General features: G+C 44.3%; 1 protein-coding gene across 2 annotated transcripts in view; it reads left to right on the top strand.

Moving 5' to 3' along the window:
* The window catches only part of LOC137377064 (ethanolamine kinase 2-like), a 511523-nt gene that overhangs the window by 117946 nt on the left and 371478 nt on the right, over positions 1-22099 (top strand). For both annotated transcript variants that reach the window (XM_068046299.1, XM_068046300.1), the window contains exon 2: positions 14211-14470. In XM_068046299.1, the coding sequence (XP_067902400.1) occupies positions 14211-14470 (260 nt within the window). The remainder of the gene's footprint in view (positions 1-14210; positions 14471-22099) is intronic.

The raw sequence follows: 22099 nt of genomic DNA, 5'->3' as shown, positions 1-22099 counted from the left end.
CTACCTTCACAACGCATCGCCTTCCTATGCCAATTAGAAAGTGAATGGTCTCCTCATTACCCATTTGGATGATTTCTGATTGTCAGCCAAACAATCGTTTTTCCCATCTCCAATATTTTTCTAACTAATAAACAGAAGGAAATGAAAAATACACTTTTTAATGCTCCTATGATTTTTTTTCCAGGGTTGCAGTGTCCTGGAGATTACTCTTCAATTCCTGGAGACTGCAGAACAACCTGGAGAGTTGGCAATGCTCGCTGCCCAAGATTATTTTTGGTCACTGCATGTTAGCAGCATTATAAAGATAGTTGGAAAAATTCCTATCTTATTATTTTGTTAGAAATAGCAAAAATTCCCTGCTCGGTTTACATGGTCTCTATAGTGACAGAAGAAATCTTCCTTGCTCCACTCCCAATTTGGTAACCCTATCCACTGGTGATCACTGCAGTCTTGTGTAAGGATGACTTCTAAACTTAAAGTATAAAAAAGGAACTAATGGATCCACAGGAATTCCTGTCAATTACAAATGACAGTAAAGAGCTATTTTGTAACTATTCTTAATGTTGGTTGTTCCACCAACAATCGAGAGCCAGTAAATAGAGCGGCAGTAAATGGGGCAGCAGTGTGGCGCAGTGGTTAGCACCGCAGCCTCACAGCTCCAGCGACCCGGGTTCAATTCTGGGTACTGCCTGTGTGGAGTTTGCAAGTTCTCCCTGTGTCTGCGTGGGTTTCCTCCGGGTGCTCCGGTTTCCTCCCACATACCAAAGACTTGCAGGTTGATAGGTAAATTGGCCAGTAGCAATTGCCCCTAGTATAGGTAGGTGGTAGGGAAATATAGGGATAGGTGGGGATGTGGTAGGAATATGGGATTAGTGCAGGATTAGTATAAATGGGTGGTTGATGGTCGGCACAGACTCGGTGGGCCGAAGGGCCTGTTTCAGTGCTGTATCTCTAAACTAAACTAAACAAGCTCCATCATGCATTAAATGAATGGCAAAGTTTGGCTTCCCTTAACAGGGAGGGGTGTAACTGGCAGCATAATCATGGCATTCTACTCACTGCTCTGAAATACTCCTCATAACTGCATAGCTTGGCTCAGGCATTAGAGCATCAGGAAGGCTGGATCACAGATGAAATACGTAAGAGTTGTTTCCAGTGCAATCCCAATTCACAATAGAATATTTTAACTCATGACACATTTGCTTTAATGACATAGGATTCTCTATCAAGTCTGAATACAGAGTAAATATACTAATGGGCCTTAATGTCTGCAGTATGATGCAAAAATAAGTTTAGAAAATGCACAAAAGAACAATATATCTACTCTTTGGCTTCCACTTAGTCATAACCTGTTTGGTCAAGTGGTAGAAGTGTCAGTGGGGGAGCATTTCAGGGAGAGTGACCATAACTCTGTAAGATTTAAGGTAGTTATGGAAAAGGACAAAGATGGACTAGAAATAAAGGTACTGAATTGGGGGAAAGCCGATTTCAATGTGATAAAACAGGATCTGGCCAAAGTGGACTGGGAGCAGCTACTTGTAGGAAAGTCTACATCAAACCAGTGGGAGTCATTCAAATAGGAAATAGTGAGAGTTCAGAGCCAACATGTACCTGTTAAGGTGAAGGGTAGGACCAACAGGTCCAGGGAACCCTGGATGCCAAGGGATATAGAGGATTGGATCAGGAAAAAAAAGGAGGCTTATGGTAGATTCAGAGTGCTGAAAACAGTGGAGGCCCTAGAGGAGTATAGAAAGTGTAGGGGATACTTAAATAAAAGTAATTAGGAGAGCGAAGAGGGGACATGAAAAAACATTGGCGGGCAAGATAAAGGAAAATCCTAAGGCATTTTATAAGTATATTAAGTGCAAGGGATAACCAGGGAAAGAGTAGGGCCCATAAGGGACCAAAGTGGCAATCTGTGTGAGGAGCCAGAGGACATAGGTGAGGCTTTAAATGATTACTTTTCATCTGTGTTCACTATGGAGAAGGATGATGCAGGTTTAGAGATCAGGGAGGGGGATTATGATATACTTGAACATATTAGCATTGACAGGGAGGAAATATTAGCTATTTTAGCGGGCTTAAAAGTGGATAAATCCCCAGGCCTAGATGAGATGTATCCCAGGCTGTTATGTGAGGCAAGGGAAGAGATAGCTGGGGCTGTGACACAAATTTTCAAATTCTCTCCGGCCACAGGAGAGGTACCAGAGGATTGGAGGACAGCGAATGTGGTACCATTATTCAAGAAGGGTAGCAGGGATAAACCAGGTAATTACAGGCTGGTGAGTCTAACATCAGTGGTAGGGAAACTACTGGAAAAAATTCTGAGGGATAGGATTAATCTCCACTCGGAGAGGCAGGGATTAATGAGGGATAGCCAGCATGGCTTTGTCAGGGGGAGATCATGTCTAACTAACTTGATTGAATTTTTCGAGGAGGTGACTAGATGTGTAGATGAGGGTAAAGCAGTTGATGTAGTCTACATGGACTTCAGTAAGGCTTTTGATAAGATCCCGCATGGGAGATTGGTGAAGAAGGAAAGAGCCCATGGGACCCAGGGCAATTTGGCAAATTGGATCCAAAATTGGCTTAGTGGCTGAAGGCGGAGGCTGATGGTCGAGGGTTGTTTTTGTGAGTGGAAGCCTGTGACCAGTGGTGTACCACAGGGATCGGTGCTGGGTCCCTTGCTGTTTGTAGTGTACATTTATGATTTAAACGTGAATATAGGAGGTATGATCAGTAAATTATCAGATGACACGGAAATTGGTGGTGTTGTAAATAGTGAGGAGGAAAGCCTTGGATTACAGGACGATATAGATGGGCTGGTAAGATGGACGGAGCAATGGCAAATGGAATTTAATCCTGAGAAGTGTGAGGTGATACATTTAGGGAGGACTAACAAGGTAAGGGAATATATAATGGATGGTAGGACCCTAGGAAGTACAGAGGGTCAGAGGGACCTTGGTGTACTTGTCCATAGATCACTGAAGGCAGCAGCACAGGTAGATAAGGTGGTTAGGAGGGCAAATGGGACACTTGCCTTTATTAGTCGAGGCATAGAATATAAGAGCAGGGAGGTTATGATGGAGCTGTATAAAACACTAGTTAGGCCACAGCTGGAGTACTGAGTACAGTTCTGGGCACCACACTATAGGAAGGATGTGATTGCCTTAGAGAGGGTGCAGAGGAGATTCACCGGGATGTTGCCTGGGCTGGAGCATTTCAGCTGTGAAGTAGGACTGAAAAGGCTAGGGTTGTTTTCCTTCGAGCAGAGAAGGTTGAGGGGGGACATGATTGAGGTATACAAAATTATGAGGGGCATTGATAAGTTAGCTAGGAAGAAACTTTTTCCCTTAGCGGAGAGGTTAATAACCATGGGCATAGATTTAAGGTAAGGGGTAGGAGGTTTAGAAGGTATTTGAGGAAAAAAAATTTCACTCAGAGGGTGGTTGAAATCTGGAACGCGCTGCCTGAAGAGGTGGTAGAGGCAGGAACCCTCAACATTTAAGAAGTATTTAGATGAGCACTTGAAACGCCATAGCATACAAGGCTACGGGCCAAGTGCTGGAAAATGGGATTAGAATAGTTAGGTGCTTGATGGCCGGCACAGACACAATGGGCCGAAGGGCCTGTTTCTGTGCTGTATAGCTCTATGACTCAGTGACTCTATGGTCCTGACTTATAAAATAATGTTATCGGCTTTTTAAAACAATGCTCTAATTTGGTAGTATTTTAAGTTATGAATGTTAATAATGAGCCTTGTGTAATTTGTAAAATGGTGGTGTTCGTAAAGCTTGTTTTTCTTTTACATTAATTTTTTTTTAATTCTTTTCAAATTGATTATTTAACCAGAGCTTAAGATATACTTGAGTAGATGTTCTGATAAATATATGCAAGGTGGACATAACCAATTGGAAATATGCATAGAGATAATTTATGCCACATCCATTCAACATCTCCATTGGGCTTTCAAATAGAGCTGGAGTTAGCCAGCAGTTACTCAGTTGCACCATTTAATGAGCCCTGATGGGTTTGAACCAGAATAATGATCATAAGCCCACTTTTACAAAATGGGAATCCAGGGTTGCTATGGACTGCGTTATATGCAGAAATGCATTGACCATAGGCCTGTGAGAAGATATGACTGTAGTTGAGGCTGCTTTCTCAACTCCCCACATCCATTCCACCCCCACCCCCACCTCTTTTTTCCTATTAGGACTAAATTGTTCAGATGGTAACATGGTGGGGTTTGATACAGCGGTAGATGCAGCAGGTTGAATCAGGTAGGCATGCAGCCTGGGCCAGTTTTCCTCTTCATTATCATGTTCATACACTATGAAGGGGAAGAAAAGCCTTCCTCCTGTTCAGCATCATCCTCCTCACACTGAGTTCTCCCTCATTGTGGTGGATCTGCAAGGAAGGATAACAAAAAGTAAGAATGTGTGAACCCCTCAGAATGAAGGCTACAGAAGGTGACATTATATGGGTCATTTGCAAATCTGACACCAGCAAAATACCACAGACTAGGGCTGGCAAGCTAACTAACTCACTCGTTCTTGCCTATTTTGGCATTACCACACTCTTCAATAGCTGAGTGCCCATGATCAGCATGACCTTATCCTCATAGGGGGTGAGCCTTTTGGAGATACAGATTTCCCTCTGGTTACCTGCCTTTTAATGGAATTATGCGCCAGCTGTTTCTGCAAAGAGATAAGTCAATGATATAAGGCTGGTGGCTAAGGGGTATGTGGCAAGTACCATGGGGGTGGGGTGTGTGAAGTAAGAGATATGCGTGTGTGAGTGTATTACACTGGTGAAATTTGTTTTGGGGTTGTGCAAGGCAATTGCTGTATGTTAGAGGAATTGTGTAGCCACAGTACAGAGTAGGGAGCTAGAGACACCCTTAACCAGAGAGCATTGTGGAACGTTAGTTGTGTAAAAGTTGCTTTAAGAGAGTGAAGAATGTGCTGTTTGCCTAGGGTGGGCAAGGATGAAAGGAAGAGAAGGGTGAGGGGATTATCTTGTTAGCCCTGGTCAAGTTCAACTTCTTTCAGTACTAAATATCATTAAGGTTCTGGAAAGGTAAGTGTAAGTTAAAGTGTAACTCACATCCCGATCCATCTGCCCAAAACTCGCTTGGCGTGAAGATCTGGCCTCACTTGAGAGATAATAGCACATGGCTATCATGAACCAATCGGAAAGCAATTTGTAATACCACAGTCTTTGAAGAAGAAAGACTTGCAACAAGGTGAATTAAAGGCCCATTATCTGCCCTTCAACATATTGAAGATATTTCAAAGACTGTGGGCTGAATTTTCAGTTTCCACTGGGGACAGAAGCAAAGGCTGGCGGGGGACGGAAATGTTGGTGCTGGCAGGCATGTCAGTTTCCCGACACTGTTCCTGGCACCAGCAAGTTTCAGCAGGGTGGGGAGAGGGCAGCCCCGAGATCCTGCCCAATCCATTAACAATGCCAATTAGATGGTTAAAGAGCTCATTGACAGCTCATTGAGAGGCATGTTCAGATATTGGCAAGAGCGTACGGGCTGCTCGGGCTGTCTGGGGCAGACCAGGTGAATGGAAGTGGACATACAGCATGACTAGCCAAGGCAAATAGGTGGCCCCATGAAAGGGTGAACAGCACAGAGGGGGTCTCAGCCAATGGTAAACAAGTGCCATTGGCTCAGCGCAGGTGGAGAGTAGTCAAAATGTGCTCGGGCAGTGCAGGGGGCTGCTACCCTCCTGGCATTGCAGGCCCATAAAAGGAGGGGGAAAGGCTGCCAAACACAACTGGGGGGCCAGCTGAGCACAAGGAAGGCTACAGCTGGCAATGGGGGCATGGTTCTCAGAGTTTGGGTCAAGTGGCGATGAGGAGTAACACCCGCCGCAGGAAGGGCAGAGCCCCAGGCATCAGGAGGGCATAGAAGATGGACAAGGGGCAGGAAGGACATGGAGGCCATACCCTTAGCGGAGGATCTACTGGTGAAAAAGGAGCTACCTTGAGACGACCAAGAACCAGTGCCGCAGGAGACTGCGAGTGTCCAGACAGATGGTCAAAGAGATCTGTGCCCTGGTCGTTGAAGACCTCGCACCACTGCCCACCATGCCCTGCCAGTAGCCATCAAAGTCACTGTGGTTTTGAGCTTGTTCACTTCTGGCTCCTTCCAAGGATCAGTTACAGACCTGGGGGCATGTCGTAAATGGCTGCCCACCACTGCATGTCGAAAGTCACTGATGCCTTGTTTGCGAAAGCTTCTCAGTACATTCAATTCCAGTTAGATGTGGCCTTGCAGGCAGAGAGGGCAATAGGTTTTGCCTCCATCGCTGGATTATCCCAGGTACAGGGCATCATCGATTGTACCTACGTGGCCATCAAGGTACTCAGTGACTTGTCAATGAGATTCATCAACAGGAAGGGCTTCCACTCCGTCAACGTTCATTTGGTCTGCGACCACAACAAGAGCTTCCTCCATGTGTGCGCTCGCTTTCCTGGTAACTGCCATGACTCCTTCATCATCCACCAGTCCAGGCTGCCACAGCTCTTCACTCCAACCCCCAAACTCCGTGGATGGATTTCAGGGGACCAAGGGATATCCCTTGAAGAGATGGCTACTCACCCTTCTACGAAAGCCCATGACAGAGGCACAGAGGCATGACAACTGAAGCCACCTGCTCACTAGGACAACCATTGAGCAGGCCATCAGGCTTCTGCAGCTGGCATGCCCGTGCCTGAACTGGTCAGGTGGCGCCCTGCAGTACATTCTGTTGGCCTTCCAGAGAGGAGTTGACTTTGAAGAGGGTGAGGCCCTGTAAGGACGCAGCTCATTGGAGGAAAAGAAGGTTCAGGACATGGAAGTGGAGGGGGAGGATGCACAACACTGAGGTGCCCTGGGTCTCATCAGGATGCCATTAACATCAGAGATCATCTCATTGAGGCTTGTTTCGACCTGAGTCCCTCTGACCCAGGAGGAATGGCATGGCTTGGAAGTCACTCTGAGGTGCTTTTGCAAAAACTTCCATTGAACACGCAGCCTGGAACATGTAAATTCTTAAAGCCAATGGAGATGCACAGCTGCCCAGTGGCTTCACCATCACTGTTGACAGCCCCTTGCTCGCCTTCACCACTTCATCCCTCTTTTCCTGTACTGTCATTAATAAAAGGAGGCCCACATGTCTTACTTCATGTGTCAATATTTACATGGTGCTTATAAAGACAGACAGTGCATATTTATAGGCAGAGGACACCCCAGTGACCCACTCAGTGCTCCGTCTGATGCTGTGGCCTCTGCTCTCGGCCACTTCTATGCTGCCCTTGTGCCCTTGGAGGAGGTGCTAACTTGTTTCTGCCTATGGCTCAGATGCACATTGTGGTCAAGATCATTATGGAAGTAACTATGGGGACACCACCAGAGGCTGCTGTACCTGCATCATTGCAGGGGCAGCCTCCATCACTGGGTCCTGCTGCTCCGATGCTCACTCAGTCAGAGGGGCTGAGGAGGCCAAAGATCATGATGATGCCCTGCAAGGTATGGCATCCTCATCCTCCTCGATAACATTTTCAGTTCTTGACTAGTGCTCCAGATGGCTGGAAGGTAGCACCATCTGGGGCCCAATTGGCATCCCCTCCAAACATCCCTGCTCCATCAGCACCACTGGCCGATCCATGCTACCGAGTATGGCATCTATCCTGTGTACATCAGTGCGCAGTTCCTGCATGCACTCCAAGTGCTGCCGCATATGGCTCTCTGAGGTTGTCCATTCTCAGTCTGTGACCACGCACTGCCTCGGGGTATCTGACATGTGAGAGCACATCTGTTGTTGCTGGTCTAGGTAGAACCTCCTTTCCAGTGACTCCTGATGCCCTGCATCTGTGCCCAGATGAGCAGAGCTCTGTCTGTCCTCCATCCTCCAAGGGGAACTGCCCATAGCTGCCTCTCTCACCTCCTCTTGTACCCTAATCAATGCTCATCGCCAGTGCTACCCTATCCAACTGCGCACAAGAACCCACCAAGCTGACTGTATCTGAGCTGGTGGAGGGTGCTTCTTCTGAACTCTGATGTGGCTGCGCTTGACCCAGTGATGGTGAGGTAGTTGGTCTCTCATAGGTTCAGACGTCAAGGATGAGAGACACCAAAGCAGCAGAAGAGATTGTGAGGACTAGCCTTGGAGAGCAGAAGACTCTGCCACGTGCTGAGGTTTCCCAATGCAACTCAGTCTTTGACATTTGGACAGGGTGGAGTGCAATGCACCCCCGTAATGAACGCATTGCAGTCTCTAATCACCATCACCACCATGGATGCCCATTTCAGCTTGCCCACCTTCCTTGCTGTCCTCAACCCTGGCAATGTCTTTTGCTCCCTCCTCTATGCGTGTGATCGCATGTAGGTAGAGAACCCCTCCTCTCGATGGGGCCCTCCCCTCGGCATTATGAGTCTGTTTCTCCTGCAAGGACAAAAGAGCGCGAGATAAGGCACTGCTGGCCTCTTTGGCCAATGCCAGCTGCTCCTATTCGTTCAAAGCTGCATGTATCAGTGCTGGTAGGTCCTCAACAGCACTATTGCTCTGGGCCTTGCTGATGAGTCACTAAGTACTCTGGGCACACACTGCTCCCATTAGATTAGAGATACAGCACTGAAACAGGCCCTTCGGCCCACCGAGTCTGTGCCGAACATCAACCACCCATTTATACTAATCCTATATTCCTACCAAACATCCCCACCTGTCCCTATATTTCCCTACCACCTACCTATACTAGTGACAATTTATAATGGCCAATTTACCTGTCAATCTGCAAGTCTTTTGGCTTGTGGGAGGAAACCGGAGCACCCGGAGAAAAATCCACGCAGACACAGGGAGAACTTGCAAACTCCACACAGGCAGTACCCGGAATCGAACCCGGGTCCCTGGAGCTGTGAGGCTGCAGTGCTAACCACTGCGCCACTGTGCCGCCCATGTTCAGGAGCAGCATGCAGCCTGAGGCTCCTCAGCTGGTCTGTCTACTGGAGGGTGAATACCCAAAGGCCTTCCCTGAGGGTTCGGTGTTGCACTCACCTTGCCATAGCAAATCTGGTCATTAAACCTCTTCCTACCCTGTTTCTGTGCACCACACTCCGTCTGCTGACTGTGTCAGCTACTCCGTCCAGGCCTGTCTGACCTGTGTGGGTAGCATCCTCTTGCCACCCTCCAGGAAGAGGACCTCTCTCCACTCCTTCATAGCCTTGAGGAGGACCTCCAGGGCCATACCGCAAATTGAACCCTGCCCTGGGTTCCAGGCCTCTGGCTCTTATGAGATGTCTCTCAAGCTAAAAGGAAAGCAATGAAATGGCAGCCAGTGTAATGGCTGCTGTGGTCTTTTTAAATCAGGCCCTCACGTGAACAGTCCCACCTCTATTCCCAACCTTGTGGTCATTAATTAGCCTCCAAACTTATTTCCAAGCCAATTAAGGGGGTTCCCCCTTGCAAATTGGGGCCAGTGACTGTTTCCCCCCGGGGGCGGGTTCGGGACCTTGAATCGGTCCTGACTTCCGTTTCCTGCCCCTAGAACAAAAATCCTGCCATGTATGTCAGCACCTGGTTAAGATATTAATCCACAACCTAAGAGAAATGGTGAAAGTATATAATTGTACTCATAAAACTGACTTCTTTTGCTGTTCCTTAAATTGAAAGAAACTTGGCACCTTGTACATTTCTGCCGACCTTAGAAAGGCTTTTCATTTTATTCACCATTTACACATCAAACTTACTGTTTACGCTATTGTGCCAAGAGAACATAGGTGTTGTGTTCAATAAATTCCGCATGCTCAACCATCATCAGAATTTAAGAATAAGAACTTTCTTGAAAATGCAGCTTTCAAAACATTTTTTAGTGACTGATATTCATCAGATATAACTGGCACTTACACACTGGGCTTGTAATTTTACATAGTACCAGCCACTAATTCTACTTAAGCTCTGCGTTCTGTTTTAAATGCAGCGATAGAATGCCCTCAGTTGTACAGTGAAATTATTACAGTGCTACAGCAGTGAGAGGGCAGGGTAATTGCACAAGTCTGTGCTGCCCATAGAAACCCTCATCCACTGGCAGCATAAAATGGAAATTTGTCACAGACTGTCCATGAAATTCAGGCCATTCATTTGAATTGTATTTGTACTTCTGTATTGGAACGGCTCTGCTTTTGCGTTTAAGGGTTATTTTGCTTTCCTTTTTGTGTTTCTGTTTTTGTTAACTGTAGAGGAAAATGATGGCAGTAGTAAAAAGGATTACCCAGCCTATGGCTCTAAAAATAGTTGAATATTTCATCTGAAATGTGGACTTGTACACTTAAGATTCATTCAAATCTCCAATTTGTTCAGTAATAATGGTCTACTTTATGGGGGAAAACTCTCCGCTGGTTGGAGTCATACCTAGCGCAAAGGAAGATGGTTGTGGTTGTTGGAGGTCAATCATCTGAGCTCCAGGACATCACTGCAGGAGTTCCTCAGGGTAGTGTCCTAGGCCCAACCATCTTCAGCTGCTTCATCAATGACCTTCCTTCAATCATAAGGTCAGAAATGGGGATGTTTGCTGATGATTGCACAATGTTCAGCACCATTCGTGACTCCTCAGATACTGAAGCAGTCTGTGTAGAAATGCAGCAAAACCTGGACAATATCCAGGCTTGGGCTGATAAGTGGCAACTAACATTTGCACCATACAAGTGCCAGGCAATGACCATCTCCAACAAGAGAGAATTTAACCATCTCCCCTTGACATTCAATGGCATTACCATCGTTGAATCCCCCACTATCAACATCCTAGGGGTTATCATTGACCAGAAACTGAACTGGAGTAGCATATAAATACCGTGGCTACAAGAGCAGGTCAGAGGCTAGGAATCCTGTGGTGAGTAACTCACCTCCTGACTCCCCAAAGCCTGTCCATCATCGACAAGGCACAAGTCAGGAGTGTGATGGAATACTCTCCACTTGCCTGGATGGGTGCAGCTCCAACAACACTCAAGAAGCTCGCCACCATCCAGGACAAAGCAGCCCGCTTGATTGGCACCCCATCCACAAATATTCACTCCCTCCACCACCGACGCACAGTGGCAGCCGTGTGTACCATCTACAAAAGGACAAGGGCAGCAAATGCATGGGAACACTACCACCTGCAAGTTCCCCTCCAAGTCACACACCATTCTGACTTGGAACTATATTGCCGTTCCTTCACTGTCGCGGAGTCAAAATCCTGGAACTCCCTTCATAACAGCACTGTGGGTGTACCTACCCCACATGGACTGCAGCGGTTCAAGAAGGCAGCTCACCACCACCTTCTCAAGGGCAATCAGGGATGGGCAATAAATGCTGGCCTGGCCAGTGACGCTCACATCCCATGAATGAATTTTTAAAAAATTGCTCTGATTTTGTTGGCTCAGTAATTGCAAAAACAATCAGTCGGATATATGTTCACTCACCTACTATTAAGTTGAACAAGACTTGATCAAGTCAAGTGGACATGATGGCAAAGGGTGGCCATTACCTATGGAACTGTAACCCTTGACACTGAGACAACACCATCCAGGTGTTGTGAGCATCGCTGGAAAGGCCAGCATCTAGTAGATGGTACAACACTGTGCACCAGTGATGGAGGGAGTGAATGTTTAAGGTGGTAAATGGGGTGCCGATCAAGCGGGCTGCTTTGTCCTGCATGGTGTCAATTTTCTTGAGTGTTATTGGAGCTGCACTCATCCAGGCAAGTGGTGAGTATGCCATCACAACCCTGATTTGTGCCTTGTAGATGGTGGACAGGCACCGGGGAAACAGGAGATGAGTTACTCGCTGCAGAATTCCTAGCCTCTGATCTGCTCTTGTAGCCCAGCATTTATGTGACTGGTCCAGTTCAGTTTCTGGTCAATGGTGACCCCCATAATGTTGATAGTGGGGGATTCAGCGATGGTAATGCCATTAAACATCAAGGGGAGATGGTTAGATTCTCCCTTGTTGGAGATGGTCATTGCCTGGCATTTGTGTGGCACGAATGTTACTTGCCACTTATCAGCCCAAGCTTGGATGTTGTCCAGGTCTTGCTGCACATGGACATGGGCTGGTTCAGTATCTGAGGGGTCATGAATGGTGCTGAATATTGTGCAATCATCGAACATCCCTACTTCTGACTTTGTGATGGAGGGAAGGTCATTGATGAAGCAGCTGAAGATGGTTGGGCCTAGGACACTACCCTGAGGAACTCCAGCAGCAATGTCCTGGGGCTGAGATGATTGGCCTCCAACAGCACAACCATCTTCCTTTATGTAAGGTATGACTTCAACCAGTGGATTTCCCCGATTCCCATTGACTTCAATTTTGCTAGGGTGATACCACACTCAGTCAAATGCTGCCTTGATGTCAAGTGCAGTCACTCTCACCTCACTTCTCGAATACAACTCTTTTGTCCATGTTGTAATGAGATCTGGAGCCGGGTGGTCCTGGCAGAACCTAAATTGAGTATTAGTGAGCAGGATATTGGTGAGTAAGTGCTGTTTGATAGCACTGTCAATGACACCTTCCATCACTTTGCTGATGATCAAGAGTAGATTGATGGGGTGGTAATTGTCGGGATTGGATTTTCCCTGCTTTTGTGGACAGGACATACCTGGGCAATTTTCTACATTGTCAGGTAGATGCCAGAGTTGTAGCTGTACTGTAACAGCTTGGCTCTGGGCATGGCTGTTTCTGGAGCACAAGTCTTCACTACCACAGCTGGGATGTTGTCAGGACCCATAGCCTTTGCTGTATCCAGTGCCTTCAGTCGTTTCTTTATATCACAAGAAGTGAATTGAATTGGCTGAAAACTGGCAATTGTAATGCTGGGGAGCTCAGGAGGAGGCTGAGAGGGCTCTGATGGATCATCTACTCGGCATTTTCGGATGAAGATGGTCACAAATGCTTCAGTCTTATCTCTGGCATTGATGTGCTGGTCTCCCCCATCATTGAGAATGGGAATATTGGTGGAGCCTCTTCCAGTTAGTTGTTCAAATGTCCACCTTTCGCAATTGGATGTGGCAGGACTGCAGAGCTTTGATCTGATCCGTTGGTTGTGCGATCACTTTTCTCTGTCTATTGCATGCTGCTTCTGCTGTTTAGCATGCATGTAGTTCAGAATTGTAGCTTCACCAGATTGGCATCTTATTTTTAGGTATGCCTGATGCTTCTCCTGACATGCTTTCCTGCACTCTTCGTTGAACCAGGGTTGGTCCCCCAGCTTGATGGTAATGTTAGAGTGAGGGATACGCCAGCCCATGAGGTTACAGATTGTGGTTGAATACATTTCTGCTGCTGCTGATAGCCCACAGTGCCTCATGGATGCCCAGTTTTGAGCTGCTATCCCACTTAGCACAGTGGTGGTGCCACACAACACGACGATGCATATCCTCAGTGTAAAGATGAGACTTCGTCTCCATTAGGACTGTGTGGTGGTCACTCCTTCCAATACTGTCATGAACAAAATGCATCTGAGACTTGGTGAGTTCAAGTAAGTTTTTCCCTTGTGTTGGTTCTCTCACCACCTGTCACATTCCCAGTCTGGCAGTTATGTCCTTCAACCTTGACAGACTTGGTCAATCGTGGTGCTACCAAGCAACTCTTAGTGATGGACATTCAAGCCCCCCACCCAGAGTATATTCTGTGCCCTTGATACCCTCAGTGTTTCTTCCAAATGGTGTTCAACATAGAGAAGAACTACTTCATCAGCTGAGGGAATGCAGAAGGTGGTAATCAGCAGGAGGTTTCCTTGGCCTTGTTTGACCTGATGCCGTGACACTTCATGGAGTTCGGAGTCAATGTTGAGGAGTCCCAGGGCCATTCCCTCCCATCTGTATACCACTGTGCTGCCACTTTTGATAGGTCTGTCCTGTTGGTGGGAAAGGATGTAACCAGGGATGGTGATAGTGGTGTCTGGGACATTGTCTGTCAGGTATGATTCCATGAGTATGACTATGTAAGGCTGTTGCTTGACTTGTCTGTGGGACAGTTCACCCAATTTTGGAACAAGTTTCCAGATATTAGTGAGGAGAATTTTGCAGGGTTGACTGGGAAAGGTGTGCTGTTGTTGTTTCTGGTGCCTAGGTCAATGCCAGGTAGTCTATCAGGTTTTATTTTTATCTAACTCAAGAAGGAGAGAAACAAAAGAAAAGTTTCAATGAAAACTGAACTGACCTGTTTGACTTCTGTTCCTAGACTTTCACAGATGGAATCACAAACAAGCTTATTGGTTGCTACGTGGATCAAACTATGGAAAATGTTGTTCTAGTAAGAATATATGGCAACATGACAGAACTTTTTGTAGACCGCAACAATGAAGTCAAAAACTTTCAGGTTCTTCGCGCTCACCATTGTGCTCCAGAACTTTACTGTACTTTTCAGAATGGAATATGCTATGAATACATCAAAGGAACAGTCTTAAACATGTGGCTGCTCAGGGAGCCTTCCATTTTCAGGTAACATGCATTCTATTCTCATATTCTCTTTCTGCAGCTAATAATATTTTTCTGAGACCAAGTATAATCTTCCATTATAGCAGTTACAAGGGTGAAAATAGTATTATCTGTTCTGAATATTTAAGTAGTTTCCTTGGGCTTAGGGCTTCCATGCATAGTCATTTGGAAGCCAGACAGGAAAGTTTATGGTCAGTAGTTTAGTGTGAATGTGGTCAAGGCAGAAGGAAGTAGATCTCCTGGATGAGATGAGTTTGGAAAGGGTTGTGAATGATGAGAGAGAAGCCACAGAGAGAGAGAGAGAGAGAGAGGAGTTCAAGGCTAGGATAGAAGGAACCTTGGGGAATGTTTGACTTAGTGGGCAAAGGGAAGAGCAAAATCAGCAGGTACAGATAATTTGATGGTCTCTTTACAAATTAGGCCATTTTGCCAAATCAATCAATGCTAGCATCTACCCTCCTTGCAAACAAATAGTTCGAATATTTACCCTCCCTGTTCCTATATTCTTTCAACCTCTTTCCTTCATGCATTTATTCAATCTACTGTTGAATCTTTCTGCCTCAACCACTAACATTGGAAATGAATTATAGTCTCACAACTCTGTGTGAAAATATTTTTCTTGCCTGTGTTCTAAATCTATTACATTTAATTTTGTACAAATGGTCCTTTGTTCTTGACCCTTCAACTATAGAAACAACTTCTTTCAGCCCTGCCCCATTCTTTCATAACTTAACACTTTACACTTGGAAATTAGAAATTTGCCTGGTGGAAAAGCTACTCAGCAATCTACAAGTATGCACTGCTGTTAGCAGAGTATTATACACTGTGTGCTACAAAAAGCTTTTTTGTGAGTTACATATTCCATAGTGTTTAGTATTTGTCATTGATTACCTGCAAGTTCTGATATTTCATGTGCCACTAGGAATTATATACCCAATAAAAAACACAATTTAAGTTTCATAATGCAGCCAAAAGCTTATTACATCATTTTATGAATCCCCACTGTCAGGTTATATTTACCATTTCAAAGGCATGAAAATATTATGTGGCTATGCTCCAAGAAATATAATATAACACTGTTGTAGAGAATAAAAAAATTAGATTTAGAAATGTGGATACTTTTTATTGCTTCTGTGGGTATTATTTTGAAATATACTTTGTGTCATTGCCTTGAATTGAAATTTGAGATTTCATTTCAAAATTGCAGTATGAATGACAGTGTATTCTTAAAATAATAAGTTTCCATAATACGTTGAGGTTTTTAAAGGTACGACAGAAATATAGGCTTTAGTTACTGGGTGGGGCAATTTGGTTGGCCAATAAATCTTTTTGCTGACCTGAGTTTCAGAGAGCATTTTTGTTTAGTAAACTAACCTCTGGGGAGAGAAAAGAGAAGTTATTCATTTTTTTTGCCCTCCATGCTAAAAAGAGTATTTATTGTACTCTTGCTTTAGAGCGTTTATTCTGCAGTTGTTCCAGCAGATTGCATATTGGAAACTATGACCCAAGGTTGGGTCACTTTATGAGTGTACTAGAGTTTCTACTGAGTTGGATTCCTTTGGTTTACCACTGAAAATGAAATAAAATCTATGATAAACAAAAATATGGTGTTTTGAAAACTGCAAATTGTCATCCGTGTGGTAAATGGCACTCTCTCTTTTACACATATGTTTGGCAATAAATGATCAAACCACTGCGTAGATTGCCACATCTTGCTACAGTTTTACATGGGAGCAGTTGCCAACCAGTGTCTGTGTGCCAACTTTCCATAAATCCTGTATCACAGACTTAAGAAAACAAGTTAAAATACAGAAGTCTGAAACACAATCACAAATTTATTTGGAATTTCAATGGTTCTAGAACTCACAGTACCAGAAGAAATGCTTTTCTGATTTCAATTCTGTTTTTAAAATGTAAAAAAGAAAACATAAAGGAAAAGAGACTTGTGTGTCTTCTAGTTAATATTTTTCTCCATTTTTCGGAGAAGTCAGAACCAGTGCACTTGTCAAACAAACTGGTGGTTGCTCCCAGTTTCCTATTGGTGCCTCCAAGTTGTAAGTCTTTCCTGTGAGCAACTGGCCAATCAGCATGCACCTGCACTGATGATCACTTGCACATTTCTCAAGCAGCTAATGAGCCACTTAGTAAATGGAAAAGACAAGAAGGAAGTAAATCCAGCTGTGTTTAGGAGACGGTCTCTGAGGGTTTTGTCAACAGCTGAACAAAATGTTGGCAAACCTAAGTTGTTAGATCCCTTAACACAGGTTATATTTTTTTCCTTCTCTATTTTTGTTATTTTCCCTTCAGCAGTATAGTCAGGATTTTAGAGCATTTATTTCATGAAGGACAATAATGAAGCAATTGTTTTTTATGACAATCCAACACAGTCAGTTTTATGCTGCCATCCCAGAAACACCCAGATTTTTTAAATTCAGTTTCATAACTTGCCATGCTGGGATTTAAATTTATGACTTCTGGGTTGCTAGTCCAATACCATACGCATTGGGCCACTGAACTCGTATTGGGATGGAATTATGCTGAGGTGTTGTGTTTTGAAACAAAGTGAACTGACACTGGTTTAAATAATGCTGATGCCACTAAATCCAAGAAGTTATCCAAGAGGTAAATCAAAGTACAACAAAATGTGTTTAATAATAATCAAATCTACTTCGTATCACTTTGTGTCTCCGAGTACCTAAATGTGCTTTTTAATATCACTCCTGCTGCTGCATCTAGGTGCCATCTGAGAGGCAGTCTTGTGAAATGTAATTGGCTGCTGGATTGGCTCTTGGTAACTGAGTCCTGGGTTGGACCCACTGCAACCTCCATCTCTTGTGCAACTGCCTGGACAGCCTAGCGCTGGGGCCTATGTATGCTTTTTCTGAGAGGTTAGGCTGGCGCCCTGTCACATGCTGTTCTCCTAACAAACTGCAGAACTAAGCCTGCCAAGGGAAGGCATCTTTGCAAACACTACTGGGGAACAGCTGAATTCTCATCCACTCCCTGCTCCTCTTGCTCTATCGTGTTCAGTGAGTCACCCAGTGCAACATCCTAATCCCCACCATCAAGATCATTGAGGTGAAAGTCTCTAAGCTGGTGTGTAGGACAGATAAGGTGGCTAGTGAAGAGGACACAATTAGCGTCTGAGGAACATGGGTGCCTGTGGTAGATGGGATAAGATGATCATTGTTGTCATCATCATCAACAAAATTGTCTGATAGTTATCTCATTCCTTCCATCATTCTCCTCATCTATTCCTTTTCCTGTGCTAGTCCAGAGGAAGAAAAGGAAATAAGATAAGATTGGTTCTGCAGCAAGTTGAGAAGGTAACGAGATAAAGATAGCTCTGGAGTTCTTTTGCAGCTTAGCTCTTTAAAGTACTGTAACAGATGCAGGTATTGCTTTGCACCCACTTATCTGCAACTGGAACTCGCTCTCGTATCTGGGTAAATTCCCTCACCAGTTGCCTGCATCTCTTGGGCACTGCGTACCATTCCTGGAACAGTATTAATAGCATTAGATGAGGACAAGCATGTGAAGGATATCTCCCAGGTGGCAACAAACAGCTAATCCAACAGGGGTAACAAGTGCGATTAGTACATATATTGTGAGATATTGGAGTTGTAACAGTGGTGGACAAATTGACACAGATTCATAATTTTTTTGCAAAATGGCAACTTTGAAAAGTGTGTTTGGACATGGTGAGCGATTTTCTTTTAAAATAAACTAACTGAAGTAGAGTCGTACTACTTCATGGGGTCTTCCCCAATTTGCTGCCTTTTGTCTGATTCAGCATAAGTCCCTCCTCTGGGCAACTTTTTATTATGTTTAAATATGGCACCATTTTTGAACAACTGTCACCCATCCTGCAGTGAGCTCTATCCCAGCATCAGTCCCATCCCTTTTGCTTCTTGGTTTAGTGGTCTGCTCCTTCAATAGCTTGCTGGACCCCCGCCTTGCCTGTTAGTTGTTAATTGATTTGATTCCAATGTACAGTATGCAGTGACAAAGAGTGTTGCTGATTCAGATCTCCTTTAGGAGCGATTGGGTTAAAGCCCCGAACTGTTTTCAGAATGAGGTCTTGCTAATCATTACAGCAGAGTTCTCTGACCATAACTTCAGCAGAAGATTGGCAGAAACCCTGGAGAAGCAATTTATACTGCCGTTTCTGTAGGAATTTTGCCAATCTTCCACCAAGTGTTGTAACTTGTAAATGGGAATTGTACAGAATTTGCTTTGAGAATTGTTAGAATGTTTTTGAGGCTTCAACTGAGATGTGGTTGCAGGGAACTAGGTTTGGGAATTGAATATCAAAGGGTACTCAGTATTTCGGAAGGATAGGCAGGAAGGAAAAGGAGGTGGTGTAGCTTTGTTAGTAAAGGAAGAGATCAGTGCTGTAGTGAGAAATGATATAGGCACTGGAGATCAAGACATAGAATCCGTCTGGGTAGAAATAAGGAATAGCAAGAGAAAGAGGACCCTGGTGGGAATAATCTATAGGTCCCCAAACAGTAGTTCTGCAGTGGGGCACAGTATAAACCAGGAGATACTGGCAGCTTGTAAGAAAGGTACGGCAATAATCATGGGGGATTTTAATATGCATATAGACTGGACTAATCATATTGGCAAGGGGAGCCTCTTGGGAGAGTTCATTGAATGTGTTAGAGATTGTTTTTCAGAGCAATATGTTGTGGAACCAACCAGGGAGCAGGCTATTCTAGATTTGGTATTGTGTAATGAGGTGGGATTAATTAATGATCTCAGAGTTAATGATCTTCTAGGGAAAAGTGATGATAGCATGCTAGAATTTCAAATTCAGTTTGAGGGTGAGAAACTGGAGTCCCACACTAGCAGTCTGGAGTTAAACAAAGGTAATTACATAGGCATGAGATTTGGCCCTAGTGGACTGGGCAGGAAGACTAAAAAGTAGGACAGTTGATGAGCAGTGGCAGATGTCTAAGGAGCTATTCAAATCCTCCCAACTAAAATATATTCCAGAGAGGAAGAAATTTTGTAAGAGGGGGAAAAAACATCTATGCTAGGCAAGGAACTTAAGGGTAACATAAAGACAAAAACTAAGGCATACCATATTGCAAAGACCAGTGGCAGGCTGGAAGATTGGGAAACTTTCAAAGACCAACAAAGGGTTACTAAAAAAGTAATAAAAAGAGCAAAGGTAAATTATGAAAGAAAACTAGCGCAAAATATAAAAACAGGTAGCAAAAGCTTCCATAAGTATATAAAAGGGAAGAGAGTAGCTAAAGTGGATGTTGGTCCCTTGGAGGATGAGACTGGGGAGTTAATAGTGGGGAACACAGAAATGGCAGAGACACTAAATTAGTACTTTGCCTCAGTTTTCACGGTGGAGGACACTAGTACCATCCCAATAGTAATGAGTAATGCAGAGGTTATAGGAAGAGAGGAACTTAGAACAATCATCATCACCAGGGAAAAAGTACGGAGCAAACTATTGGGGTTGAAGGTAGACAAGTCCCCAGGGCCTGATGGCCTACATCCTAGGGTCTTAAAGGAAGTGGCAGCGGAGATAGTGGATCCATATGGTTATAATATTCCAAAATTCCATGGATGCGAAAATGGTTCCAGTGGATTGGAAAAATGCTAATATAATGCCCTCATTCAAAAAAGGAGGGAGGCAGAAAGTAGGAAACTATAGACCAGTTAGTTTAACATCTGTCATTGGGAAATTGTTAGAATCCATTATTAAGGAAGTAATAACAGGACATTTAGAAAGTCAAGATGCAATCCATCAGAGTCAGCATGGTTTTATGAAGGCTAAATCATGTTTGACTAATTTGCTAGAGTTCTTCGAAGATGTAACACGTAAAGTGGATAATGGGGATCCTGTAGATGTGGTATATCTAGACTTCCAGAAGGCATTTGGTAAGGTGTCACACAAAAGGTTAATACACAAGGTAAGATCACATGGGGTTAGGGGCAATTTATTAGCTTGGATAGAGGATTGGCTAACCAACAGAAAACAGAGAGTCGGGATAAATGGGTCTTTTTCTGGCTGGCAAGATGTAATTAGTGGGGAGCCACAGGGTTCAGCCCTCGGGCCCCAGCTATTTACAATCTATACTAATGACTTAGATGCAGGGATAGAAGGTACTATAGCCAAATTTGCAGATGACACTAAAATAGGTGGGATAGTAAGTTGCAATAAAGAAATAAGAAATTTACAAATGGACATGGATAGGTTACGTGAATGGGCCAAATTTGGCAGATGGAGTTTAATGTAGATAAGTGTAAGGTTATCCATTTTGGTCGGAAGAATAGAAAGGCAAATTATTATCTAAATGGAGAGAAACTTCAGAGTGCATCGGTGCAGAGGGATCAGTGTGTCCTCGTGCATGAATCGCAGAATGTATGCAGGTGCAGCATGTGACAAGGAAGGCAAATGGAATTTTGGCATTTATTGCTAAAGGAATAGAGTATAAAAGTAGGGAAGTGTTGCTACAACTGTACAAGGCATTAGTGAGACCACACCTGGAGTGTTGTGTACAGTTTTGGTCCCCTTACTTGAGGAGGGATGTAGTTGCATTGGAGGCAATTCAGAGGAGGTTCACTAGATTGATTCCGGAGATGAGTGGCTTGTCTTATGAAGAGAGATTGAGCAGTTTAGGCCTTTACTCTCTGGAGTTTAGAAGAATGAGAGGAGATCTGATTGAGGTATATAAGATGATTAAAGGGATTGACAAAGTAGACGTAGAGAGGATGTTTCCTCTTGTGGGGTAATCTAGAACAAGAGGTCATAGTTTTAGGATAAGGGGTAGTAGATTTAAAACAGAGATGAGGAGAAATTACTTCTCTCAAAGGGTCGTGAGTCTGTGGAATTCACTACCCCAGAGTGCGGCGGATGCCACGACATTGAGTAAATTTAAGGAGGAGATAGACAGATTTTTAATTAGTAATGGGTTGAAGGGTTATGGAGAAGGGGCAGGAAAGTGGAGTTGTGGCCAAGATGAGATCAGCCATGATCATATTGAATGGCGGAGCAGACTCGAGGGACTGAATTGCCTACTCCTGCTCCTGGTTCTTATGTTCTTTGGGTTAATAGATATTTCAACAAATGTTTAATCAAACAGAAGAGTGGAAAGTAACCTAAGGACCACCTCAGAGGTCTGTTCCTGCTTCTTCTGAAATAAAGAGCACCTGGTCCTGGCTCATAGCACAGCACCAAGTGAATCAATGTGTTAGGATAAAGGCTAAATGTTCCATGTGGTGAGTTCTCAGCCTTGTAGAGTAAAGATAGTTCTTCAATGGTAAGGAAGGAAACTTGGGAGAATGCGTGCAAGCTAAAGAAATCTCATAGACCTCTGGCATCTGGAAGCAGGGCCATTTGTCTGTCTTTCTGGTTAGAAAACAATATGCTCAGTATGGTAGGACCTAAAAACTGAAAGGGACCATTGGAATTCAGTACACAAAATTAATAAAAGAATAACAGGGTGCTGCTCTTTGAAAATCTGATTGAAATATTTCAAAGTACAACAAAACTGCAGAGGCTACCCTGTGCACAACTATGGCCTGATTTTTAAAAAATAATTTGAGGAATCTGCATGAAGAATCAGGGCCCAAAGTGCAGGACAGCACCAGAATTAAACCCAGTAGGTG

Source organism: Heterodontus francisci, chromosome 14 (genome assembly GCF_036365525.1).
Source record: "Heterodontus francisci isolate sHetFra1 chromosome 14, sHetFra1.hap1, whole genome shotgun sequence".
Classification (NCBI taxonomy): Eukaryota; Metazoa; Chordata; class Chondrichthyes; order Heterodontiformes; family Heterodontidae; genus Heterodontus; species Heterodontus francisci.
Note: the sequence above shows the minus strand (reverse complement) of the source record. Positions and strands in the feature narration are given on the sequence as shown.